Source organism: Lagopus leucura, unplaced genomic scaffold (genome assembly GCF_019238085.1).
Source record: "Lagopus leucura isolate 7727_CA_CO unplaced genomic scaffold, USGS_WTPT01 Super-Scaffold_73, whole genome shotgun sequence".
Taxonomy (NCBI): Eukaryota; Metazoa; Chordata; class Aves; order Galliformes; family Phasianidae; genus Lagopus; species Lagopus leucura.
The window spans coordinates 84789316-84814559 of NW_024962252.1; the positions used below are offsets into that span (position 1 = coordinate 84789316).

Sequence of the window (25244 nt, forward strand, 5' to 3'; positions counted from 1 at the left end):
CTCGCCGTAGCACAGCCGGAAGTGCGCTCCGTACGCGGCCCTTGGAGCCGTGAAGATGCTGGGGGCATGGCGGGCCGCGCCGCGGCTACGGCTCCGCGCCCGCTTTGGACCTGCATGCGGTTGGGCGCGCCCGGCCGCCTCGGAGGCCGACAGCCGGCAGCCTGCGGAGGAGAGCCGGCAGGGCTCGCAGTACCGGGACACGGTGCTGCTGCCGCACGGCCGCTTTGCCGCCCAGCTGCCGGGCCGGCTGCAGCCCGACACCGAGCTGGAGATACAGCAGGTGCGGGACCGGAAGGGCGGGGGTCGTGCCGCAACTTGGGCTGTGACTCCGCCCGGAGCGCGCTTCGTTTTTAAAGTGCTTCGCCACCCGACTTTGGAAAGTGCGCCGAGGTGTGACGGTTTGGGTGTTTTCCTCTTGTCTCCACAGAAAAGTGGTTTCTTGGAGCTGTACTCGTGGCAAAGGCAAAGGAAAGCCAAGCAGGAGTTCTGTCTTCATGACGGACCGCCGTATGCCAATGGAGACCCTCACGTTGGCCATGCTTTAAATAAAGTAAATACCTACTTGTATACATACTGCTGGGGGAAATAAACTCAGAGGGCAGTGAGGCCATGGCACAGCTGCCCATAGAGCTGTGGTGCCCCATCCCTGGAGATACTCCAGGCCAGGTTGGATGGGGCCCTGGGCAGCTGAGCTGGGGCATGCAGCCCTGCCCATGGCTGGGGGTGGGGCTGGGTGGGCGGGCTTTGCGGTCCCTTCCAACCCAAATCAATCTATGATTGTGTTGCTGTTATGTTTTGAAATGATAAATGCTTCCTGTAACACACTGCATACTCTCCATTACCATTTATTATTAATAACCCTTCTAAATGTTTGGGCTAATTTTGGTATTCAGGGCTTTTAATTTTCATTTTGTGGACAAAAACAAGTGATACAGTGACAGAGATGCTGTAAGACACCAAATCGTTATGAAGACCCTACCACGACATAAACACCATATGCAGTAGTAAACAGTACCTGTGGGCTGAGTGTTCATTTGAGGTTGTTCCTGTAAAACAACAAAGTATTTTTAGAGGAAATCCATTCCTAGATTATATTAAATGCAGCTTGTATTTGTTATCACGCATTTGAGTGAATGTTTGTTTATATTCATGCACTTCTAACACATACATACACACAGTTACTGTAGTGCATGGTTGAGCTGTGCCTTGGGGTTCTTTTTCTCCTTAGGGTATCTTGCAACCTTGTTGTATTGCATTTGTTCTTTATCTTGGTACCCTCAATAGAACCACTGATGAAATGTTAGTGCCTTTTAAAATAAGCAATTCAGTTTCAAATAATGATGCTAAATATGCTTGGGTGTATTTACATTCCAGCTTGAGAGTGATAGTCTTATAAATGCTACTGAATGGGAATAAGTAAAATGTTTCCTGCAGCTTCTTAAGGTTCTGGTATAAAAACTTACATTTATGAAAGCCTCCTGTTTCAGTAGGTGGTCATTGATATCAAGAAGCAATAGTGTGCACTAGCAGACATTGCAGATCCTGCTAAATGCTTGAGGGCAAGTAGGATTTGTTCACTTCAAGTCCTGCAACTTTGTAACTGATCCTGCAACTTTGTAACTGATCTTTCATGTTTCTAAAATGTGATTTCTTTTGATGGGAGATCTTTGAAGTTCTGCCAAAGTGCAAAAAGATGAGCAAGAAGAATAAGAAACGTGTGGTCTTCGATGTAAATTAATTATGTCCCCTTTAATATTTGTTTTTAATAGGAAGATCTTTAGTCATACTGTCTTGACTCCACGTGGGGAAGCTGCAGAGCTAACCTTCTGTCCTTTCAGATTTTGAAAGACATCACTAATCGTTTCCACATGATGAGAGGCTATAAAGTGCATTATGTGCCAGGATGGGATTGTCATGGATTGCCAATTGAATTGAAGGCATTGTCAGAAGTGAAAGGAGCTGAAAATCTGTCACCAGTGGAAATTAGACAAAAAGGTAAAGTACTGTTTGCAATATCCATATTTGAAAAGTTGGCTTAAGTATTTCTACGTATTACTCACCATATTTTGAATTTATGTTTTATATATAATTTTTGTACTTTACTGTAAGCTGTTAATATCAGGTGTTGTTTATACTTTCTAAGGTCACTGTATCTATTTTCTAAGCAGACTGTGTACAATATAATACTAGGAGCAAAATGACTCAACACAGGCTGAATTTGTTGCTGTAATGAATGTGCGTAACATTGACTGTGAATTTAAAAATAAAAACAAAAGAACAGAGGGTTTAGTTTCACAGAATCACAGAATGGCCAGGGTTGGAAGGGACCTCAAGGATCATGAATCTCCAACCCCCCCTGCTGCATGCAGGGCCACCAACCTCCATATTTAATACTAGACCAGGCTGCCCAGGGCCCCATCCAATCTGGCCCTGAACACCTCCAGGGACGGGGCATCCACAACCTCTCTGGGCAGCCTGTGCCAGCACCTCACCACTCTCTCTGTAAAGAACTTCCCCCTGACATCCAACATAAATCTTCCTTCCCTCAACTTAAAACCATTTCCCCTCATCCTGCAGTTGTCTACCCTTTCAAAGAGTTGATTCCCCTCCTGTTTGTAGGCTCTCTTTAGGTACTGAAAGGCTGCAGTGAGGTCACCCTGCAGCCTTCTTTTCTCCAAGCTGAACAAGCCCAGCTCCCTCAGCCTGTCTTCATAGGGGAGGTGCTCCAGCCCCCTGATCATCGTCATGCCTCTCCTCTGGACTCTCCCCAACAGCTCCCTGTCTTTCTTGTACAGTTTCCTGCTTTACTGAACTGTATCTTTCTACCTCTTGCAGTTACTTTATGTAACTACTTCTCTGAAATATATGTTGTTAAGCTTGATTAATCTAATGATGCACATCAGTAGTTAGTGTATAATTTCAGTATGTTCAGCTCAGCCTCTTAGATACGTTAATAGTATATTTTAAATGTTTCTATATTGGCTTTAGTGGATGAGGGAATATAATTAATTGAACTATACCTTTCAGCTAAAGAATTTGCAGAAAGAGCCATTGAGAAACAGAAAGCTGCCTTCATTCGTTGGGGCATCATGGCAGATTGGGCCAACTGCTATTGTACGTTTGATCCAAAGTATGAAGCTAACCAGCTGAGAGTCTTCCACAAAATGTATGATAAGGTACACTAACTTGATCATGGAGTATGTATGTTTTGATTTGTTTTATGACTTTTGAATCTCTTAACGTTTGTTTTCCTTTCTCTTTCGTCGTTAGGGTTTCATTTATCAGGACTACAAACCTGTGTTTTGGTCTCCTTCAGCAAAGTAAGAATCAACTTACTGTTTTGCCTTCTAAATTTTAGCAAGGCTATCAGTAGCATTTCATGCTCAAGCATATTAACTTATGTTTGTTAACTACCCAGAACAGCGTTGGCTGAAGCAGAGCTTGAATACAATGAGCAGCATGTCAGTCGTTCTGTGTACATGAAATTTCCCCTGTTGAAATCACCACCTAAGCTGGCCTCTGTGATAGGTATGACTTCCATGCAGATATTAAGACTGGCAGTTTTTACTTTTATCATAATTGTAAGTAAAGTGCTTCCAATTTACATCTGTAGATGGATCATCTCCTACCAGTGTGCTGGTCTGGACCACACAACCTTGGACTGTGCCTGCAAATCAAGCAGTTTGCTACATGCCAGATGCAGAGTACGTGTGTTTAACTTAATCTCATAATTCTTATCAATATTTATCAGCAAAGTTAAAATATTTTGAACTACCATCACATTTTTAAAGGCATCGTTTTTTAAGCGATGCAATTGTAAACCTCATTCTTAGCTCAATTAATACATTAATTTCTGTTTTCATTTCTAGTTAATTCTTCTTTCTGATGCTGAGCTATCTTGAAATTCTTTGGGGATTTAAAAGTGAATTGGATATGTGCATCTTAAAAGTCTTTTGCTGTATTTTAGACATTATGTTCATGTTTGACCTTTCTGATTTTTGTAATTATTAGTATCATAAGTCTATATTTACATTGTAGATATTCAGTTGTGAAGTGTGCAACTACTGGTGAACACTTAATTCTAGCTGCAGATAGAGTTGAATCTACAGCGGCTGTTTTGGACACACAGTTTGAGGTTATATCAACGTGTAAAGGTAGATTTTAATATTGCTTATATTAAGTAGCTTAGAAATCTTGTAATTGAAAATTGCTTCTGTTTTGACTTTTTTATGTTATGTGAACATGTTTTACTTGAATAGTACAAAGAGTCGTCTGTCAGACTTGGTATTGGTGTATTGTAGCTGAAATTCTCAGTCATAGATTTCAAATTACTTTTTAAAATCTGGATTTGCTCTTGAAAAATTTAAACAAAAGGATCAAAATCTTATTTATACTGACTGCACTTCGTCTGTCTTTCAACCCAAGCCGATGAGAACGAGGAAGCAGTTACAAGTATGCTTTACTGACTGCCTGATTGCTAAATAATATGAAAACTACTGGAAAAAAATAGCTAGTGCAGTGTAACTGCGGGTGCTATCAGCCAGTACTGTCATTTAATACACTTCAGTTCTCACTGTTGTACTTTGTTGTCTCAATGTCTTAAGCCTTTTTCATGAGGATGATTGAGGTATTTGTACCGAGAAACTAAAGCAGTTAAGTTTGCATCCTAACATACTGCACAGTAATATTTTGTAACAGGCAGACTTCTGATTCAGTATTTTGAGTTGTTTATTGTGTCATTTATGGATTTTAGTCATTTGCCTACATGCGTGATTCAGGGAAATACATGTATGTAAAGGAGGTGAGAAATCTATTTCAAAAACTTTTTCTTTTTACATTATTCTGCTGTTTTTCCATGCCTTCTTTTTCAGAGATAAAAAGAAATTATCAGTTTCTCCACTTAATGATCTTGTTTTTACCTGATGATAAAATTAGCTGGAGGTGTCTTCCTCAGAGGTTCCATCTTTTTGAATCACATGATTTTCAGATAGCATCCAATAGTAGTACTGAGCCGTCTTGACAAGAAATAAATCTGTTCTTTATATTTACTTATATCATACCAGTTGTTGTTTATACTTGTTAGCTTTTGTATTTGTGTGCTAAGCTGTCTGACAGCTATTCTTAAACATACTCCCTCTAGGAAAAAAAAGGTCAACAGAGGTGATTTTGCAGCATGAAGGATAGTTCAAGCTCTGATGCTGGATTTTCAGCTAGGCATTAACACTAAGATTTTGTGTTTGTTTTTTTTAATTTTAAATGGTCACTGGCTTCGTTTGTTCTGTACATCGTTTGCACATACCTTAGAGAACTGAAATGAATTTTTCATGGTTTTCATAGTATTTAGTGGTAGAATGTAGAAGAAATCCCAAATTCAAGTTTGCTGGCCTACTCTGAGATCTGTTTGTAAAACACTGAGATAGCAGTCTCTAAGAAATGGGAATGCAAAGAGTATCTCTAAGTGGAATATCAGTGTTACTGGAATATTGTCTAAGGTAGAGAGAAGCTGTTATTTCAAAGAAAAAAGTGTGCAAAATTGAAAATACAGAGAATTTGAAAGCATTTGGGTGGGAACCTATGAATAAGATAAAATAGTACATATGGAAAGTATCCTGTGCATACAGTCACTTATTCCATTTCTGCTCTCTGGTAAGAAGCTGAATCCATGAATTGTTTCTCTGCTTTCTCCATTTTTCCTATTCATTTTTTTTTCTCCCTACCCTAGGTGTAGATTTAGCTGATGGTTCCTGTGCTCATCCCACAATTCCTGGCAGAGTATCTCCTCTGTTACCTGCAAATCATGTGACAATGGCAAAAGGAACGGGATTAGTTCACACAGCCCCAGCTCATGGTATGGAAGACTACAGTGTAGCTTCTCACCATCAGCTACCCACGGTACTTGATTACTTCATCTTTTGCTCTTGATTTCCTGCAGCTGTTGGTTAACTGTTTGAAAAATCATTCAAATACTAACCAATGACTTGATGGAAGATAATTGTGGTATTTTTGCAAACATTGTGAGGCTTGCTTCTTCTTATGTCAAATTAACTTGTCTGAAGGTAAACTACTAAGTTGCAGTTTGTTAAACCTGAAGCATACTCAAATCTAACATAATTTGCTTCTCATTAGAAAAGTAGCTACTCGGCAGAGTGCTTAACTCACTTTTGACTATCAAAAAAAGTAATTAATAGCCACTGGAATGGACTGCCCAGGGAGGTGGTGGAGTCACCGACCCTGGGGGTGTTCAAGGAAAGGCTGGATGTTGTGTTGAGGGACATGGTTTAGTGGGAGCTATTGGGAATAGGTGAACGGTTGGACTGGGTGATCTTGAAGGTCTTTTCCAACCTTGGTGATTCTGTGATTCTGTGATTTAGTATTTTATTGACATAATCTGTGTTTTTGTTTTTCAGGAATGTCTTGTGGATGAAAGTGGGCATTTTACTGAAGCTGCAGGTCCTGAACTTAAAAACAAGAATGTACTTGAAGAAGGAAATGAAGCTGGTGAGTATCTGATGTTTAGCCATTTATTACTTTGTGTTACATTCCTGCAGCTGTATCTTGACGGTTTGTATAAACTGAAGATGTTTTGAATATGGATGAGATGCAAGCACTTTTTTTTATGTGTTCTTTGTGGAAAGGAATTAATTGAAGTTAACATGAGTGTTGTGGTCAAACCTGATTTTCATCTTGCTTCATTTTTTTCCTCTTAGTCATTAAGATGCTTCAGGCAGCAGGGAGTTTGTTAAAAGAGGAGAAATATGTGCATAGCTACCCATATGACTGGAGGACTAAAAAACCAATGATTATTCGTGCCAGCAAGCAGTGGTTTGTAAACACAACAAATGTAAAGGCTACAGCACAGGTATCTTACTTTGCTTTTCTGTGGGACACTTAGAAGTGGCTGATAATACTTGAAATTGGGAAATGGTCTTGATACAGGTCACTGCAGACCTGTACAGACAATACACAGTTGTGTCGAGTATTATAAAAACCATTAATGTTGTCACTTTATTTTTTGTCAATATTGATATAATTCGGGATGAAAATAATGACTGATAAGTTTGTTCATTGTATTTGCAGGAGATGTATAAGATTCTTAAAGACCTGCTGAAATTTTTTCCCCAAAATGTTTTTTATACTGTCTCTTGTAATCTGACCTTGAAACATAGTATTTTTATCACTGGTAAAGTTAGCTTTGTCATTACAGTAGTCTTGCAAGGTAAAATGCCTTTGTTTGATTGTCTATTCATTCTGCCACAGTCCTATTTTAAATCACTTTAAAATATTTTATTTTTTTAAATGCAGTGCTCTTTAAAACTATGTACATCTGCACAGAAAAACTCCTACCAGTGCATTAGGCTGTCTTGGGTAACAGTGATTTTGCTCTACTTAGGGCATGAGTTGTTTATTCCATATTCATCCTTTTTCTAGAAAGAATTAAAACAAGGCAGTTATTCAGAAAGGTGGGCAGTGAGTGGTTACCCACACTCTGTAATACAGGTAATGTGTGTCAAGATGCAGTTTCAAAGCAGAGATGCTGAAGTTATTTTTAACTCACTACGGTATGTCTGTCAGAGTTGGCAAAACATATATATATGTATTAGTTGCTCTGGGACGTGACTTGGAGGTAACCTGATAGTGGCCTTTCAGTATTTAAAGGGAAGCTTCAGGAAAGAAGAAAACAGACTCTTTGTCTGTTGTGATAGAACAAGGGAAATACTTTCAAGCTTAAAGGTGGTAGTTGTAGATTAGATGTGAGGAAAAAGCCTTTTATAGTGTGGGTGGTGAGGCACTGGAAGAGGTTGCCCATAGATGTGGTTGATGTCCTGTACCTGGAGACTTTCAAGCAAGGCTGAATGTGGCTCTGTGCAACCTATTGAGCTGTGAATGTCCCTGTTCATCGCAGGGGTGTTGGACTAAATGACCTTTCAAGGTCCCTTCCAACTCTAAGGATTCTGTGATTCTGTGTTAGACTGTATGTATTGTATGTGAGTGAGGAACAATGTGTCTGAATGCTGAATCTTGTCCATCAATTTACTGTCTACTTTATAGGAAGTGCTAAAAAAAGTGAAAATTATTCCTACATCTGCAGTGAGCAGAATGCTTGAAATGCTGGACAGAAGGACATTTTGGTGTATATCACGACAAAGATGTTGGGGTGTTCCTATTCCTGTTTTTTATCAGAAGGACACGGGAGAAAGCCTGATAAACAGGTATTCCTCTAACTCTATACTGAGAAATGAAGGAATGAGCTCTGTTCTCCTGCAATTATACAGTATTATAAAACTTACTATAACTATTCCAGTATAAATATATGTTTTTTCTTGCAATCATTTATACGCACACCGAATTTAGCTATAAATTAAAACTGTCAGAAACTCATTACTGGAGGCGACTTTTTGTGGAAGAGGCAAGAATCAATCAACTTAGATACTTAAGTTATCTGAAGAGGCTCCTTTATAGTAACTGCAGCTTTCATTCTCCTCCTCCAAGTTAAATGAGATGGCAGTAGTCACTGACTTCTACGTTTAAGCAAGGAATGAAATGCAAGTTGTGACTAAAATAGATCCTAACTATAAGCTTAGCACTATACATTGAATAACACTGATATTTTGACAAAATAACAATTTGAAATTCACTAACTGGTAATGAGAAATCTGAAGTAGAATAACCAAATCAGTTGGAAAACAAATAACTACACTTGGTTTTAAAGTAAAATGAGTGGTTTTGAAGAGTCAGCTTTAGTAATGGGAGTGAGAGAACTCTGGGTGTATAATTTGGTAGGTCTAGAGCTGCAGGTGCTTTTTTCTGCCATCTTTTGTCAACAGTGCCCAGTTATTGCAAACATTGAATTTCAGGAATTCCAGACAGTGTAATGCAGAAGGAGTCCATCTGTGCTTTAAAAAAGGAAACTTCAGCCACATCCTTTTTGTCTCTTCAGAATTAATAGGTTACTGCTTTTACTCCTTTGGGCAGCAAAGAGGTGTTCAACTGCAAACACCCTCTAAGAGGTCATTCCATTGAAGTATGGTAGAGTTCCATATTCACTGTTTATTTCCATAATTGTTTTCTGCCTTATTATATGCTAGTAGAACTCCATTTTATACTTTTTATACATTTTAACTTCAGAAATGTTTGTGTAAATTCAGTATGGACAGTGAGATTACACAGCTGAAGACTAACTTAAATTGTGTTGCAGAACTTTCTTTATTTTGCTGATGAATAAATATTCCTGAAATTGTCCAGCTTGTTTTCCAGAAGCTGGACTGAGCACGTAAATATAATAGCTAGTGAGACTTGGGGTGTAGGCAGTAGGGAATGGACTTTAAGCAGCTAGTCCTTAGCTTTACCTGGTGTGACTGGGTGTGTAGGTGCACAGGTAAGTACTTTGCCTCCCACTGTAGGCAATAACTGTGAGAAATGACTACAATAACTGTAGTCTTTTATAGTACTTGAGTAATGCTGAGGCACATCAGGAAGTATGGAGGCCTTGTGGAATGTGAAATCATTTTACTTGCAGAAACTGTTACTATATCTTAAAAGAATATATTTTTGGTTTGAACGTATGCTATTTTTGAGGAATACTTATTATAGTCCATTTGCAGAGTAGGCTTGAGTGTGTTCCTTGTGCTTGCTAAAAGTCGTTACAAATGTGCTTTTAAAACAAACTTGAGTATAATGAAATACAGTTCAGAAGCTGGTAGTCAGACATGAAGGGCACTGTGAAGAAATTGCTCCTTCAGCAGTTAAAGGAGCTGATCCAGTATGGCAGTCCTACTTGGTACAGAGAGCATTTGAAAGGTGAGAGGTAAGGGAATTCTTTTGGGATACAGGAACGTTATCCTGAAAACCAATAAAATACGTATCTTCTGGAAATGCTTGAGCTGTGTGAGATGATTGCAGGGGTTGTGTATGTGCCCATTTTGGTGTGACAGGCTTTGCAATCAGTTAATGGTTCTCCCTTTCGTGTATGGGTGTTGGCCCAGCAGTCGACATGGTGAATGACAAAAAGATACGATGGCATGTTCAGTCAGCGTTCTTCAAGGGGGGGAAAAAGAGACTTATCCAACATGCTTGCAAAATTAGATTTATTTAATTCAATTGACAGCTTCTGATGCTCAGTTCTCCTTACTCCTAAAATGTTTTACAGTAGAGGTGAAGTTTTCAAAGTAAAATATGAAGCTCTCATTAAAGATTGAAAGCAGACTTTTAATAGCAGACTTTGGCAGCCAAAGTAGGAAAAGTGCACAGAATATTGGCCTATAGAAATGACAGGCACATTTTGAAAGCAGTCTGTCAATTCATAGGTCATTTTCCTGGACACCAGTTCTTACTGAAGTAAGTACAGAAGCCCAAATATTTCATTGCATTTGCATTGTCACGTTGAAAATAGGCTGCTGACATATTTCCACCTCTTGAGAAGTTTATCAGTGCAAATAATTCAATATCGTTTATACAGCAATAAATAATAACTTACATTTCAAAACTCAGGCTGTTTTCACATGTTGAACGCTGGATCGATGTAATTCCAGTAGCAGCTGATCCGGAGTCTTTGAGCCACTATCAAAAGTAACAGCATCTCCACTGGAAGTCAGTGTAGTCCACATGGAGTTGCTGTTACATATGAGAGCACCAGTGGTCTGTCTTGAGTGATCCTGTCTGTGCATTATCAACTGAAATAAGATAAAAAATAATTTTAGAAAAGATATTAGGGAAAAAAGATGCCTAAAAGAAACTGCTGGGGGCTTCTCTGTAAGTCAGAACACATGAATTTGTCATGTGGAAGTTTGCAGGAAATTCCTCTTTCAAGGTAGAACTGCTGGTCCCAAACAGACACAATCTTTGGTGACTGCAAAATATTCTTTCTGATTTGAAAGCTGAAAGTTAGATTATAATCTTTTATGCACCAGGTTTGATGCCAGATCTCCCTGTGAGTCTTGTTTGCTGCTGTGGCCCCACATAGTCCTTAAATAGATTTGAATTTATGATTCTGTTGTCTAATATTATAAATTTACTGCTCTGCTGAAGGCTAAGCTCTTTTTGTAGAGTACACCTTGTTGCATTACAATCAGAAGTTAAGTAACAATTACAGCGATACAAATCTAGAAGAGAGAAAACATTTTTTAATATTGCAGTTTCTAATAAGAATTAGGAGAATATAGAAATACAAGTGTGATTTTTTTTTTCTGCACAAGTGAATAGATGAATAGAATAAATGAATAGAATAAATGTCCAAATAAACAAACTTCCTCAACTTTCTCTATGTAATCACATTCTTGAGGAAAATATTCTGATTTGAGGAAATTGAAGAAGAGGAGAGAAAGAGATCCAAAAGTAAAACCAGTTTTGTAGTTCTAGACCAGGAAATAAATGTGAGATACACACTTTATTTTTATCTCATGAATTAGCTTGTTAATTTTACAAATACCCTGTTCAGATGATAATAATTGCAGTTTTGCCAATAAATATTGCAAAAGTTGTTACAGTGACAGAACTCTTGTCCCCCACTCTGTGCCTTTGATTTTCAAGTAACTTCCATTTCTAACACGCACACACAAAACAAACAGGAAAGAAAACCAACCCATTTTGGATATAGGTCTACTATTCTAATTAGCTTTTTAAAACACTGAATGTCTCCATTAGCTGCGAGCGATAGCAACTTACCATAACCTACATACTTACTGCTGAAGGATCACAATTCATGGTAGAAAGAAGATAAGTTGTCTTCTTTACTGCTGTTGAAAAGAGGTCGAGAGACCATCGGGAACTGTATTCTTCTCCTGTCTATATCTTAATGCTGCCTAATTTCTGTTAACACATTAAATAAGTGTTCAGCACAATCAATATCAAACTTGAGAGTGATTGGCTGGTGTCGTGGTAGCGTGAATTGCCGTAGGAGTTTCAGTGTTAAAAACGTAGCGAATGACACGTAATGCAAGTTCTTCCAGATACCGTGTATGAATACAGGGCAAAGTTTTACAATGGTGTTTATTGCTAACTCTGGGAATTACCATGCTCACGCTGAAGCTCACAGATTATAAAGTGATGAGTAGTTATTTGAGGAAGGTGGTTTTCTCTTGGTCACTTCACAAAAATACTTTGCAATAATCTTCCTCCTTACATTACTGATAACTTAAATATATTCATTTTTTCTCTCATTTGGTAGCAGTTAATCATAAGGATCCTACAAAAATATCACAGTGCCAGGGTGGGGTTGCTTTTTTGTCAGGGTTTTCTTTGAAAATGTAGGAGGGAAAAGGTTTTGTGAAATTACATCCTCAAAGTCTTAATTATGCCCTCTTCAAAATACCTGATTAGATGATTGTTAATGCTTATGTATTTTCTGCAGGGAAATGACATAAGAGGAAAAAAAATTGCACTGCTGAAGTGTTTATTACTCGATTTGAAACCATGATAGAACTTTGAAAATGTTGGCCAATAGCAAGTTGACCTGATGGTTATGGAGTCCTTATTTATTGCAGGGGATGCATAATGCAAGTTGGGCCTTCTCATACTTGTGTGAGAACTTTTGTGTGCAGCGTAATGAGATCATTTTCATGAGAAAAATGTCTTTTAAATTATTTCATGAATTAACACTGTAAGCTTGTGCGTTGCATAGCGGTGTGCTTGAAGAAAGCTTAGTTCATGTCATGTTTTGTAGAAATGGTGTATCTATGATGGCAGATAGCTGGTGTGTGGTGTTAGCAGCTGCACTTAGGTAAGTGAAAGCAGTCATTTTATAGTGGTTCCGCAAGGGAGATTGATAGCAAAATTGTGCTTCCTTCTTGTGCCTTCCCCTGCTGCTGATGAGGAGAGCAGTTTCCCTTCTCTACAGGTGATACAATTTGCACTACCACAGCGTTTCTGCCCCAGTTGTCCCCTCCTTAAATTCTCCAAATATTTGTCTGATAGACCATAATGTCCTCTGCTGAGGAGAGATGGGTAGCAACACAGTTTTGACAGCAGCAAACAGTAGGGTGTATTTCACGTTTCCCTCCCTCAAAATGGTTTTATTCAGATACTGCTGATGTAAATCATTACCCTACATAATTCCTAAAGAACAAGCACTGCACAGAAATGTACTGAACACGACAGGCCTGCCCACGTTAACGAATAACCATCAGTCTTCCTTAAAACTGTCCAGTTACTTTGCTTGTTTGCTCTGAAGCTGGAGGAGCTTGAAAGATTCAAAACTGAATGCAGACTTAAAGCAGCTTTGGCAAATCTGTTTTTGTCATTGAAATTACTCATTTGGAAGCCTTCTTTTTTCTTTCTTCCCCTCTTGATTTCTGGAGAACTCTGGGGTAAATCTATAGTTGCAATGTCAGAAAATTCTGAATCGCAGAATAATTCCAAATTGGAAGAGACCTACAAGGAACATTGAGTCCAACTCCTGGCTCCACACGGGACCACCCGAAAATCAAACCCTGTGTCTGATTGATAGTGCTTCAGGCTGTACCTCCCTTTTGTAAAGCTTAGAATTGGTCAGATGTTTGGCGAACTGATCTCTGCTGTCATTGAACTGTCTATTCCTGAGAGCTCTCTGAATTTGTAGATTTAGCCTGAAGGAGGCAAAGCATAAAGGATGCTTGCTGCCTAGCTTCCAGGGAATGTACCAGAGCTGGAGTTGTTTGCATTTGTCTTTGAGAGGTAGCACTTCACAACTGGAAGTGCAGACAAATAAACCTCTATGCAAATATTTCTGAAAGGAAAAGATAGCAGTCAGAAATGGAGCTTCTAAATGCTATTTTACCAAGATAAATAGCAGATGCATTACAAAGTCGTAAATTGTGTCCCAAGGGTCCTTAAAGTGGAAGGTGAATGGCATCCAGTCGGATCTTAAGGGTTAAGAATGATGGTGTGTTGCCATTTTGAAAGTGTTACTGGTTAGTGTGTTAGCGTGTCCTCTGTTGTTCTATGTGAATTTACTTTGTAAAGACCATGGTATGTCTGGCATTGCAATTTTATCCCCACACAGTCAACAGTCAGATTGTGTTTTCCTACCTTCTTACCTTGTGGTGTTACTATGTAATAATTTGTTTTACAACTTCTTGGATAGCTTAGGTCTTCGTGCTTAAACTTTGTAAGAGCCAAGTAAATGCTGTTGTGATACAGCTCAGCTTCATAGCAGCACAGAGAAAACATGCTGATGTCCAAATAGAATACTAAGCACTGACTCTAAGGAAGTGAGGTCATCAACCTTCTGTATTTTCAAGAGAATTGTGCCAGGTGTTTACTTTACTTGTCCCCCTTTTGCAACACCTTTTCAAGATGTACATTAATTGTTCAACTTGAGAAGTGAGGAATTAAAAACTTACCTCTGATAGTTAGGTAACACGGTGCTTTTAGTTTGATATTTTTGAGTCAGGATGATCTGCTGTATTCCTTTAAATACAACTGAAGTTTTAAAAGTTACCTCTTCATGAAATGCTCTATGAATCAAGAATACGAAGTGCAGTTTTTTGTTTGTTAAGCTGCCTCAGTGTATGTCTAAATTTGGCATTAAATGATGTCAAAAATTAATTCAACATCACCTTACCTACTGTGGACAGCAGCTGAATGTGTCATTTTGAATGTCTTCTTCTTTGCTAACCCAGTGAAACAATCACAGATATCATCAAAATAGTGGAGCAGCAAGGAACAGATGCATGGTGGACCCTTCCTATTGAACAGCTATTATCAAAAGAGGCTGTAGCAAAGGTAATTTTTGACTTAAATACAGCAAGTGCTTGAGATGGTTCAGTGGTGGGAAGTCATGAAAAATATACATTCTCATGATTGTTTTGACAGGAACATTCAGAAAGAGATACCTGAATATGGCAAATCTCAGATTTGTGCTGCTAATTTAGGTCCTAGATCTCCGTTCTCCTCTTCTTAGATGCAGAGGAAACTAACATTCTAATTAACTTAAATTATCAGCACAAATACATATTGAGTCTTTTCCATTAAAATAAATCTGAATTTGTATTTAGTTGTTCCCGCCTTTGTGTTGTTTGTTCCCTTTACAATTGTGTTAGAAAGCAAACAGAAACTGTAGTGTTACTGTGCCATCTCAGTTTTTTTGGTAATTCTCCTTTCTCTGTTTGGGTTTTTCATCAGAAATTATGTATCTGAATTACTCTGTGTTTTGTTCATGGAGTTTGGTAGCATAACCTGTGCAGAACTGGTCCAGAAATGAAATGTATTTTATTTCTGTGAAAAGCATTGATGATATGGTGTATTCCATTTGCATTTCTTAACATGTGTGGTTTTTTTTCCTAATAGGCTGGTGGTCATGATGTTTTGGATTATGTCAAGGGGCAGGATGTCCTGGACATCTGGTTCGATAGTGGAACTTCCTGGGCTCATGTTTTGGAAGGTACAGAATGAATGTGTTGATCGTTCTTTTATAATATTTGGAGAACAAAATGTAACTGTTTTGCATGATGCTCTTGGTATAAGCAAAGCTGAGTCAGGTAATGCAAGCAGCAAACTGGTTTTGACCTCCTTGAAAGCTGCTTTTGCTCATAAAGAGGAGAGTTCCGTGTTGGCAAACTCATATTCAGTGTAGTTGAAGGTGCCATTGATTTTTAGAACGCATTATTTGATCTGATCCTGTCATGTGTCATACAGCATATCTCCTAATAAAAGCATATAGAATTTCATGGCACAGATAGCCAAAGCATTTTGCTGCTAGCTGGTAGCTTTTAAATTATTTTTCAGCTAATAAATTTCAGTTTGTGCCAGGGAATTGCATTTGAAACAGACCAAAATTGAGATCAGTTGCAGAATCTAAGAGTGTTTAACAATGTAGGCATACAGTAGAACTTCATTCCTCATTACTTTCAGTAACTAAAGCAGTATATTGTTGCTTAAAATATTTTGTTGGCTATACGTTGTCTGTAGTTCCAGCTGTCAGTAGTTGCTACCCAGCAGGTCTGCTCTAAATGAAAAAATATAGAAAAGATTATAGAAAAATGGGCAGCAATTCTGTGTTTGAGTAATATACACAACACAGTGTGTATCTAGCTATCTACCCGTGTAAAACACACTGTTTGCCTGGAAGATAGTCCAAAGTCAGGAGTCCTTTCTAGAGGAGGAGTCTGATCCCATGCATTGAGTCTGGACTTTAAACTCTCAGTACACAATTACATGATAACAATCTTGTTGAATTATAAAACACGTTAGTACCAGAGGTTTTATTTCATAGCAACGTGGTCAGGCAACTGTACCATCAGCAAACATTCATTTTATAAGAAGACCTTTACATATGTTAAAGTTCATTCTCTTTAGAAAAGTTTCTGGCTTGGTTTGACTTTCACAAGTGTTGGGAAGTCGTGGTATTTGATGTGCACAGTTACATCCTCACATACTCTGAGGGCTTAACACTTCAGGATGCAAAAACTCTCTCTAATCCTATGTAAAGAAAGGATGCAGTGTTAAATAATAGCAGAATCAGTACCCTTGATTTGCTGTTAATTCGTTTAAGGCTCTCATGGATTCTATGGCATCCAGCAAATGTTTTGTTTTTCACAATACAGGCTTTTTTCTTCATGGTACTCTTAAAGTGTCTCTTCTCTGTCTGCTCATTTGTTTTCATGAAACTTGCTGGAACTGGTGTGTGAGGCTTCTCGTTTTGCCATGACTGGAGTAACCCAACAGGTTCAAAATTTGGGAGTAGGACTAACAAGAAAGATGATTTCATAAGCTCTTTACCTTCAGAAATGCTACAAAGGTTGCATTTCCTTTTCTTCTGTCTCCCAGTCACAGGCACAGATGTGGAAATGCAAAGCCAGAGATTCATATAAAATGGCAGATTTAATTTTCCCTTTGTGAAGAATGCACTTTGAAAGAGAATTTGTTGAATTAGTAGCTTTGTTTTGTATTTCTCCATGTGCCCCAGCTTTTAAAACCTTTTGCAGAATGTCTCCCTATGGTAGGAAGTAAAAGTAATTGGCAAAGCTTACAAACAGACTAATTGGTCAGGTTCTTTTTCCCAAATACTTTTGGGGGAAAAAGAAAAAGGATGTAATCCAGGGACAAAACCAGAATTGTTTTGAAGAGCTTTCTGCAGCTTAAAGTCATGAAGGCGCTCTGGCACGTGGGAGTTGGCATGCTACCTGCAAAGTGCTACCTGTTCATTTTGTGGAAGAAGATCAGTGATAACAGCAGTAATGCAAAGCCATGGTTCTGTTAAAGGGCTGCAACACGTGAGTTATTTCAGGACAACTGGAGGATGTAATGGATGGCTAAAACCATGTGACTCATGTTCGTAATTGTGGCTTTCTACACTGAACTCAAGTTACTGAGAACTATAAATTGAGAGTAACCAGCAGGAATAAACAGCTTTACGGGTTTCCCTGCCAAGACAAAACCATGCAGTTCTCCCAAAAATATCACCTCTGTGTGTTGGGGAACTTGGGTATGAGCTCACATAGGATTGAATGTGCTGTCTGTGAGTGAAACGCTCATCTAATGAGATGGAGCAGTGTGGGCTCCAGAACCAAACTGGGGGGTGACTGTGCCATTCTGCATTGTCACTGTGACAGTAAGGTGCAACACTCACACACTGAGATCATGCATTTAGTTGCTGTAGTCACAGGACCAAAACTGTACAAGTATCAATGGATCGTGTGTCAATTCCATTTGAAGCAGCTTGCACCATTTGGAGCAGATCCACATCTGTGATGTGCTCTGGAACCCCCTTCTGATGCTCAGGGTTTCCTGGGGATACTTTTTGCTTCTCTGTTTGCATAGCACTATTTTCACTGAGCAGTTTACTGTTATGAGATCTCATCCCATGCTTCTCCTGCTGCGTGTGCCTCGAGCACTGAAAGAAAGTGTTTCCACGTTTTTTCATGCGGTGTTAAAATTTCTTTGAATGTTTCATCCATGGGTAAGTGCTGCTGTGTTACAAGCAGAGTGTTAATACAGTGCATGCCAGAAGGTGTGGTAAAGGCAAAAATCTTTAAAGCTGTCCTATAAAAATCATCATTTTCCCCATGGGCAGAGCACCACGTGTAGTACAAACCTGAAATCAACATTTTTCAAAATGTTTCATATAGAAATGCACACTGAGCTCCATCTGTGTGTGATCTGCTCTTGGTAAAAGTCACACTGCTTTTCACCCTTAGTTTCGCACTGCAATGATGGTAATTCTCAGCATAACTCTTTCCCTATCTTATTGGCTAATATTTAACTGAATGAATGTAATTATTTTACAGCTTACCTATCTGTGTGCTTTAACTTTTGTGCTGACTGAGAGACTTGAATTTATCTTAGCTGATTCATTCCTGGCATTAAAATACAATACGTTTAATCCAAAAGTCAAAGTCTGTAAGATCAAAGATATGGAATCTTGAAATCCAAACCTGAAGGACCATAAATTGTCATTCTCCTTAATGACCTATGTGCTATAATTCAATGTGAAATAAGTAACTGAAGGCTCCGCTCCTTGCTGAATGTGTTCTTCAAGTTAGAAAGAAGTGTTCATGGTGCTAATTAATTTCTGTATAATCACTGTGACTTTAAAGAAACTGAGGTAGAGGAGCTGCCTGTGCACTTACAAGCCAGGCTTTGTATTTGCAAATCCAGCACTCATTTGTATGTTACACAGATGAGATGTTCAGGCCCCCATCAAACTCTCACGTTAGCTAGCTTGCCATGCGTTTGTGCTCCCATCAAAAAGGCCAATGCCAATTTACCATCAGTTGTTTGAACAAAACTCTTCACTTGCCTAAGTTTTAGCTTGTCATTTCCATGGAAAGGTCACTTCTTTACAAGCAACGTGGTAAACTGGCTCTAAAACAAAGCGCTGCTGCTGCTGTTGGAACAGATTTTCCACTTTCCTCCATAACCACAGGTGTGCTTTCTTCAAGCCTTGTTCTCACAACTCTTTTTTGCCATCTGTTAAGACAAAGACTGATCCCTACTTCTTCTGCTTTTAAAACCCAAACTTTGCAGATTCTTTTGCAGGAATAAATGTGTTAAAAACCCTTCCATCTGCCCACACGTTTTCCTTGCGCTAGCTGTAACTGCGTGGCCTTGACCTTTGTAATGTTGAACTTCCTTTTATTGCAGGATGGATCTAAATATCGAAACTTCCATTAGGTTAAACAAATAAATCAAGGGTGGCAGCAGCAGAAAGAAGCATTGTGTGAGGGGTCCTAAGAAGTGGATAAGAGGAACTATAAGTTAAAACCTGAGCAGAGAAATCTTTGTCGCCATATGTGGGAATTCCTGTCCCTGCATTCTTCCAAATACAGTGTTGCACATTTCTAGGCTTTGTGGCTTGCATGTCACGCTGTTCTCTGATAGTGACTTGACTGGAACTGTGTCAGACTAGGAAGGGCTTCTTGAATCAACAGATCTTGCTCCCTTTCATACAGTGACTGAATTTCATCAGGAAGGCCATTAAAGCTTTACTGCTCTGTTTCAGCCCTATGGGAAAAGCCAGGCTCCTCCAGAATCCTCTTTCACGCAGCATGTTCTCAAGTTGCCTCAATGCTTGCCTGAAATTTGTAACCTTCCTGGCAGCCAATGACCAGAAATGTAAATTCTGTTACTGGTGAACATCACATAGAGAGCTTCATGGTCTCTGAAGATCCCTGCTGCATTACACAGGCTAGGCAGTCATGTCACATCTGGATTTCAGCAGCTCTTGGATTTTAACAAATTTTGCAATACCAGTGCAAAATAATATCACTTGGATAATGTTGTTATCTCAAGTTGGTTATTAGGAAACTTTTCTTCTCAGGAAGAGTGGTGATGCTCTGGCACAGGCTGGCACAGGAAGGTGGTGCAGTCACTGTCTCTGGAGGTGTTCAAGTGCCCTGGAGTTGTGGCACTGAGGGATGTGGTTGGTGGGCACAGTAGAGGTGGGCTGCTGACTGGACATGATGATCTTAATGTTCTTTTCCAACCTAAATGATTCTATGATTTCATGATTCTGTGTTCATTTAACTGTGCACTGTTCATAGAAGTAATTAATCTACTGCATTTGAAGAGCAAAATAAGTTCTAGTAATGGCTTGCAGAGATTTTCTGTTATTAGTTGTTCAGAGGCAAAGACTGATATTTAAAACAAACTAACAAACAAAAATACTCACAAATCTTCTGTCTTTAAAGGCACAGAGCAAAGAGCAGATGTATACCTTGAGGGAAAAGACCAACTGGGAGGCTGGTTTCAATCTTCTCTATTGACAAGTGTGGCAACAAGGAAAAAAGCACCATACAAGTAAGTGCATAGATTGCAAACACGTTACAAGTTCCTTTACTGAATACTAGGCTTTTGATGGCATATGAAGAAGAGAAATGAAACCATTACTATGAAATAGTATATGAAATTCTTAACATAGATTTTTCAGTGATGTTCTTTTGTTTTGTAAAATCTTTTCTTCAGGACTCTGGTAGTTCACGGATTTACTCTTGGTGAGAAAGGAGAAAAGATGTCCAAATCCATTGGCAATGTGGTTGACCCTGATGTGGTAATCAATGGAGGTGATGTAAGTCAAAATCTTGAGTTTCCTACAATTGCTCATTAGAAGTTTTCACTCCCAGATTCTACAGCTGTCTTTTCTCTACGCGGATGTCTTGAAGCAGAACTCTATATAAGGTTTTTTCAGACGCTTTGGCTACTTTGCAGTTCCATTTGGCTGGAGTAAAAACCTTGAGTTATCTTATGTCAAATGTAGTGCTTTAAAAAAGCTGTTCTCAGCTAAGAGAAAATAAATTTTGAGGCAGATGTAGAATGATTTAAGTTAAGAATAATCACTGTTTGTGAAATGATGGGGAGGTGGGATTTGAGGTTTTAATTTAAATTTAGTTGTGCCTAGCAATATGGGAATCGAAACAGTGTTTGCACCCCAGAAGCCTTCTAGTCTCAACTGGGCTACTTGTAGATTTGAGGAACTTGATTTCTTTTGGGGATCAGGGAGGGTTGCACTGAGGTGATGCTGTGAATTTATTCCTTGCCCAGTCCTGCTCTTGTTCTTTCTGAAGCTGTTAAGCAGGTTTTAGACTTCTCTGGACAAAAGGACCAATCCTTACAAAGGTTTATTTATCTGGCTCAATGTAACAGGGCATAGTTTGCTTTCTTTCTAGAGGGAGACAGGTCCTTTCCAGAGCTGAAAACAGCATGAAGATAAAATATCTGTATCTTCAGATACTAACGTTGATGTTTTAATGTTAAGTATTCAAAGGATTCAAGGCTGTAAGGTAAGTTTATCTTACCTTAGTTCTAGCATTGCCCATACACAGTGCTGTAGTCCTGGCTCAGCAGTTAGCCTTGCCAAAGGAGGGGTGAAGGACTCCAAATGCAGTGGCTTCTGTGCACGATTGCAGATACATGCACAGCATTGTCAGTGTGGAATTGCAGTGGCCACTGTGCTGCAGGGCCCCCCTACCAGTTTTCCTCTCTGTCTCTCCTTAGGATCACTCCAAGGACCCCCCGTACGGTGCCGATGTTCTCCGCTGGTGGGTGGCTGAATCCAATGTTTTTACTGAGGTGCTGATTGGGCCTGTGGTACTTAATGCTGCCAGAGATGACATCAACAAGGTAAGGACCAAATGCACTAATACTCCTCATGCTAAGGGCAGGTCCTCCTTATATTTGGGTTTATGTTGGATAGGTAACATTCATTGCAAAGGTTTTCGGTTTCAGTTTTCTGAACTCACATAGGCGGGTGCTGCTGTGCTCTTTACGTGTGTGGATCAAACAGGAAATGTGTGAAGGATAAACACGTGCTTTGTGCAGCAAGCTTAGGTAACCCCCAGTCTTTACAATTTCTATAGGTCCTTTAGGCATATGTTCTCATGGCATTCTGTAATTATTCCATCAATCAATTTGAAAAGCAACCAGCTTTAATTTTTTATAGGAGATTCTCATTCTGTGTTTCATTCAAAGTGCAGAGCATCAGTGTTTAACTTGGCTGCTTTGTTCCTAGCTTCGGAATACACTACGGTTCATGCTGGGAAACATGGCTGGCTTCAATCCAGAAACAGATTCCATCCCTCCCTCAGAGATGTACATAGTAGACCAATACATGCTGCATTTATTGCAAGACTACGGCAGCAAGGTATGAGTAATTTCTGTTTAGATGAATGTATGTATGTGTAATGGTTTTGTTTGGCCATGGCTTCTAGGGGAACATGCTTCTAAGTGTATGAGCAAAGTGTGTAGCAGGTGTGCAAGTAACAATCACAGGCTTTTTTTTTTTTTTGAGACACAGTATGCTTCTTTTAGTACAAGTCAGCTTCTAAGAGGAAGGCTTTGGTTTTAACATTCTCACCTTGTTTTTGACATTGACCTCTGCCCCAAGGCCTCAAATTACAAATAGGCTCAGAACTAAAGAAACAAATCTAATGCTTATTCAGAAATCTGCTGCATGCCAGCATTTAGTATTATATATCATTCAGAATTATTTTGCAGAATGGGAAAGAACAGACATAATTTCTGATTTCTCCATCTTCTCCCTTAAAATGTGAACTAGAATTATTTCTGTCCTAATTAGTTAGCTGAATTAACACTTTTTCCCTCCAACAATCTTTTGAGGAAGAGTCTCCCAGACTCCACTTAGCACAGCCCACGTTTCAGATCCATTGAGGTGCTCACTGTATGCTGTGTGATAAAAACCAATGTGCCATTCTTCTCTCTCTGCTCCCTCTCCCAGGTTACAGCAGCATACAAAGAATATGATTACAGCAAAGTTGTGCGATTGTTGCAAGCATTCTGTTCCAGAAACTTGTCTAACTTTTATTTCAGCGTAATCAAGGACAGGTAAGTTCATTACTGCTGCCTTTAAATCATCGAGGCAAAAAAAAAAACAATAATGAAAATTAATCCCTTGGAGATGAAGGTAGTAATGTCATGCAAATGTTGAGAGAATACAGCTCTGGGTTGTGCTGTCGTGCACTCATAACTGCAGATGAGAGCTTAGTCACTGTCAGCTGAGTCTTTCTGTGATCAGTGTGCTTCTCTGGTCTGTCCTCTGGGGGCACTGAATCATTTTGGAAGGTAATTGAGCATTGTGCACATGGAAACTGTTTTAAGAAGGGATTTTTGAAGCTGTATTTCTGCCTAGAAGTGTGTACACCCATGGTATTTGTGAGCTTATAGGGAAGGGGCTTTAGCACCTAGCTGGGCAGCCTGATGTCTTTTACTGAAGACTCCTAAGGATGTCTCTTTAAGCACTGATTTAATCTGATAGCTTTATAAGTTTGAAAGGGCCGCATCGCAGGGGAAGGGAGTTGTACTGAGTGGGGGTTACAGTGATTTTTGGTTTCCAGAATGTACCTAAAGCAATGGGAAAAAAAATCCTAGCCCTAAACTTTATAGGTGAAATATAAGAAAGGCTCACCTCCCTGAGAAAAGATTCTTTTCTCTATAGTGAAGTCAGTTAACATGCAATGCACAAAGCTTTCCTACCTATCAAAAACGTGGCTGACTACACAAGACCTTCTGTACCCTTATCGCTTTACTGTAAATCAAGAATTGGGAAAAGCTTTCCTGCTACACACTAGGTCAGACTTCTGTGCTTTCAAGCTTCATTCCATTTGAAGTATGATTCTTGACTAGTAACATTAACTTGGAAGTACAAAGGTAATACTCAGCACTTTCATCTCTTGCAGGCTCTACTGCGAAGAAGAAAAAGATCCTAAGCGTCGTTCGTGCCAAACTGTGCTAGCAGAGGCATTAGATGCAGTAGTTCGATCCTTTGCACCAATTCTTCCTCACTTAGCAGAGGAGGTTTTCCAGCACCTCCCTTACAAGAAAGGTAAAATGTCATATCTAAGGACTTCTTCTAATGTGTGTTGAACTGCACAGTTGAAAGGAATACAAATACAGAGATAAGCCATTCTTCTTGATTTATTTTTATTCACTTAAAAGCTTACTTAAATAGAAAGACACTTAATTAAAATTTCCTTTGCTTTGCTCTCAAGACTCAGAGGGTGTGTTTCGTACTGGCTGGATTAATGCAAGCTCAGGGTGGAAGAAACCTGGGATTGAGGAAGCAATAGAAGGTGCATGTGCAATGAGAGATTCTTTCCTTGGCTCCATCTCTGGCAAGAATCCTTTGGAATATGAAGTCATCATTGTAATTGAGCCTGGATTGCTATTTGAATTAATGGAGGTAAAAGATGCAACTAAAAATTAGAGCTGTCTGTGCAAAAAGAAAAAAAGCTGATTTCTGTAAACTTGTTTCTGCTTCAGTATGTGGCTTTGTTGTACTCACCACAAAAAATATACACAGTCACAACCGAGTTGAGGTTGGGACTGCTGGAGATGGTATAGCCCAATGTTTCGTATAAGCAAACTTTGTGCTCTCTTCCTGGCAAGACTATGACAGCTACTGCAATCACACAGCAGTTCTTTGTTTGTTTGTTTGTTTTGTTTAACCTTTGATAGCAGGAGGATGCTGAGGAGCAAACCCAGGTCTGAAAATTAACTCTCTCCCATAGGCACTACAGGCTGAAGAATCTTCAAGAGTGTCACAGCTGAATGAAATAATGATGGCTTCTCAAACAACTCTGTTGAGTGAGATACCTAAAGAAACACCTGCAGATGCAAACATTGTCACAGGGAACTTTTTGATTAACTTAGAAGGTAAGAAAACCTGTCCAGGTCTGCTTCTCTGCCACGCCATGTTTATTTATTACTCTGTACTGTAACCCATTGGATTGCACCCTTCATCCATAGGATGCAATATGCTAACTACACCTGTGTGCAGATGACCTCAGCGATGTTCCCTTTAACAGGTGGAGATATTCGTGAAGAATCTTCATATAAAGTCATAGCCCTACCCACTGCCAAAGCAAAATGCCCTCGCTGCAGGAGGTACACTTCAGATTCCGCAAGCACTCCTTGCCCCCGCTGCCTCAAAGTCATTGCTGGAAAAGGAAGCACATGAGGATCAAGTGCCTACGTGCAGGCTGCTCTTAACATACTAAATAATTGAAAGTTGTAAAAGCAGTGGTCAGGCAACAGGTCTTGGAACCTTGAAACCTCAGAAGTGCTGCTGCTGAACCCCCAGCTGGAGCAGAATTATGTGCTTTGGGTGGAACTATATGTATATATTCAACTGTATATGAATTTTCTGCTTAATAAAAATGATGGTTCAAGAAAACTGATTTACTTGTTTTAGTAAGCCATCTTCTCTAAACGCAGTTATACTTGATATACCTGTACTGTATGGCCTACTGTTCAGGTCATATGGGCAGAATCCAAAGAAACAGTCCTTCAGGGCATCTCCTCTTAGAAACAAAGCAAAA

General features: G+C 39.3%; 1 protein-coding gene across 1 annotated transcript; it reads left to right on the forward strand.

Moving 5' to 3' along the window:
• The first annotated feature begins 55 nt into the window (after positions 1-55).
• On the forward strand, positions 56-25099 carry IARS2 (isoleucyl-tRNA synthetase 2, mitochondrial). Its single transcript, XM_042895234.1, has 23 exons — positions 56-280; positions 428-550; positions 1839-1995; positions 3028-3176; positions 3271-3320; positions 3419-3528; positions 3614-3704; positions 4039-4154; positions 5723-5892; positions 6408-6498; positions 6708-6859; positions 8050-8210; positions 14595-14697; positions 15262-15355; positions 20103-20211; positions 20377-20479; positions 21406-21531; positions 21920-22051; positions 22646-22752; positions 23604-23749; positions 23916-24106; positions 24435-24579; positions 24732-25099. The coding sequence occupies exons 1-23, from the start codon at positions 56-58 to the stop codon at positions 24881-24883; spliced, it is 3003 nt and encodes a 1000-aa protein (XP_042751168.1). The 3' UTR covers positions 24884-25099.
• Positions 25100-25244: the final 145 nt, after the last annotated feature.

What these genes read in the sequence shown, in the direction of transcription:
- IARS2 (XM_042895234.1), top strand. Translation starts at nt 56, where the DNA reads ATGCTGGGGGCATGGCGGGCCGCGCCGCGGCTACGGCTCCGCGCCCGC. An exon ending in TCCACAAAATGTATGATAAG is followed by an intron (nt 3,177 to 3,270) that starts GTACACTAACTT and finishes TTTCGTCGTTAG; the next exon opens with GGTTTCATTTATCAGGACTA. An exon ending in TGCTACATGCCAGATGCAGA is followed by an intron (nt 3,705 to 4,038) that starts GTACGTGTGTTT and finishes TTTACATTGTAG; the next exon opens with ATATTCAGTTGTGAAGTGTG.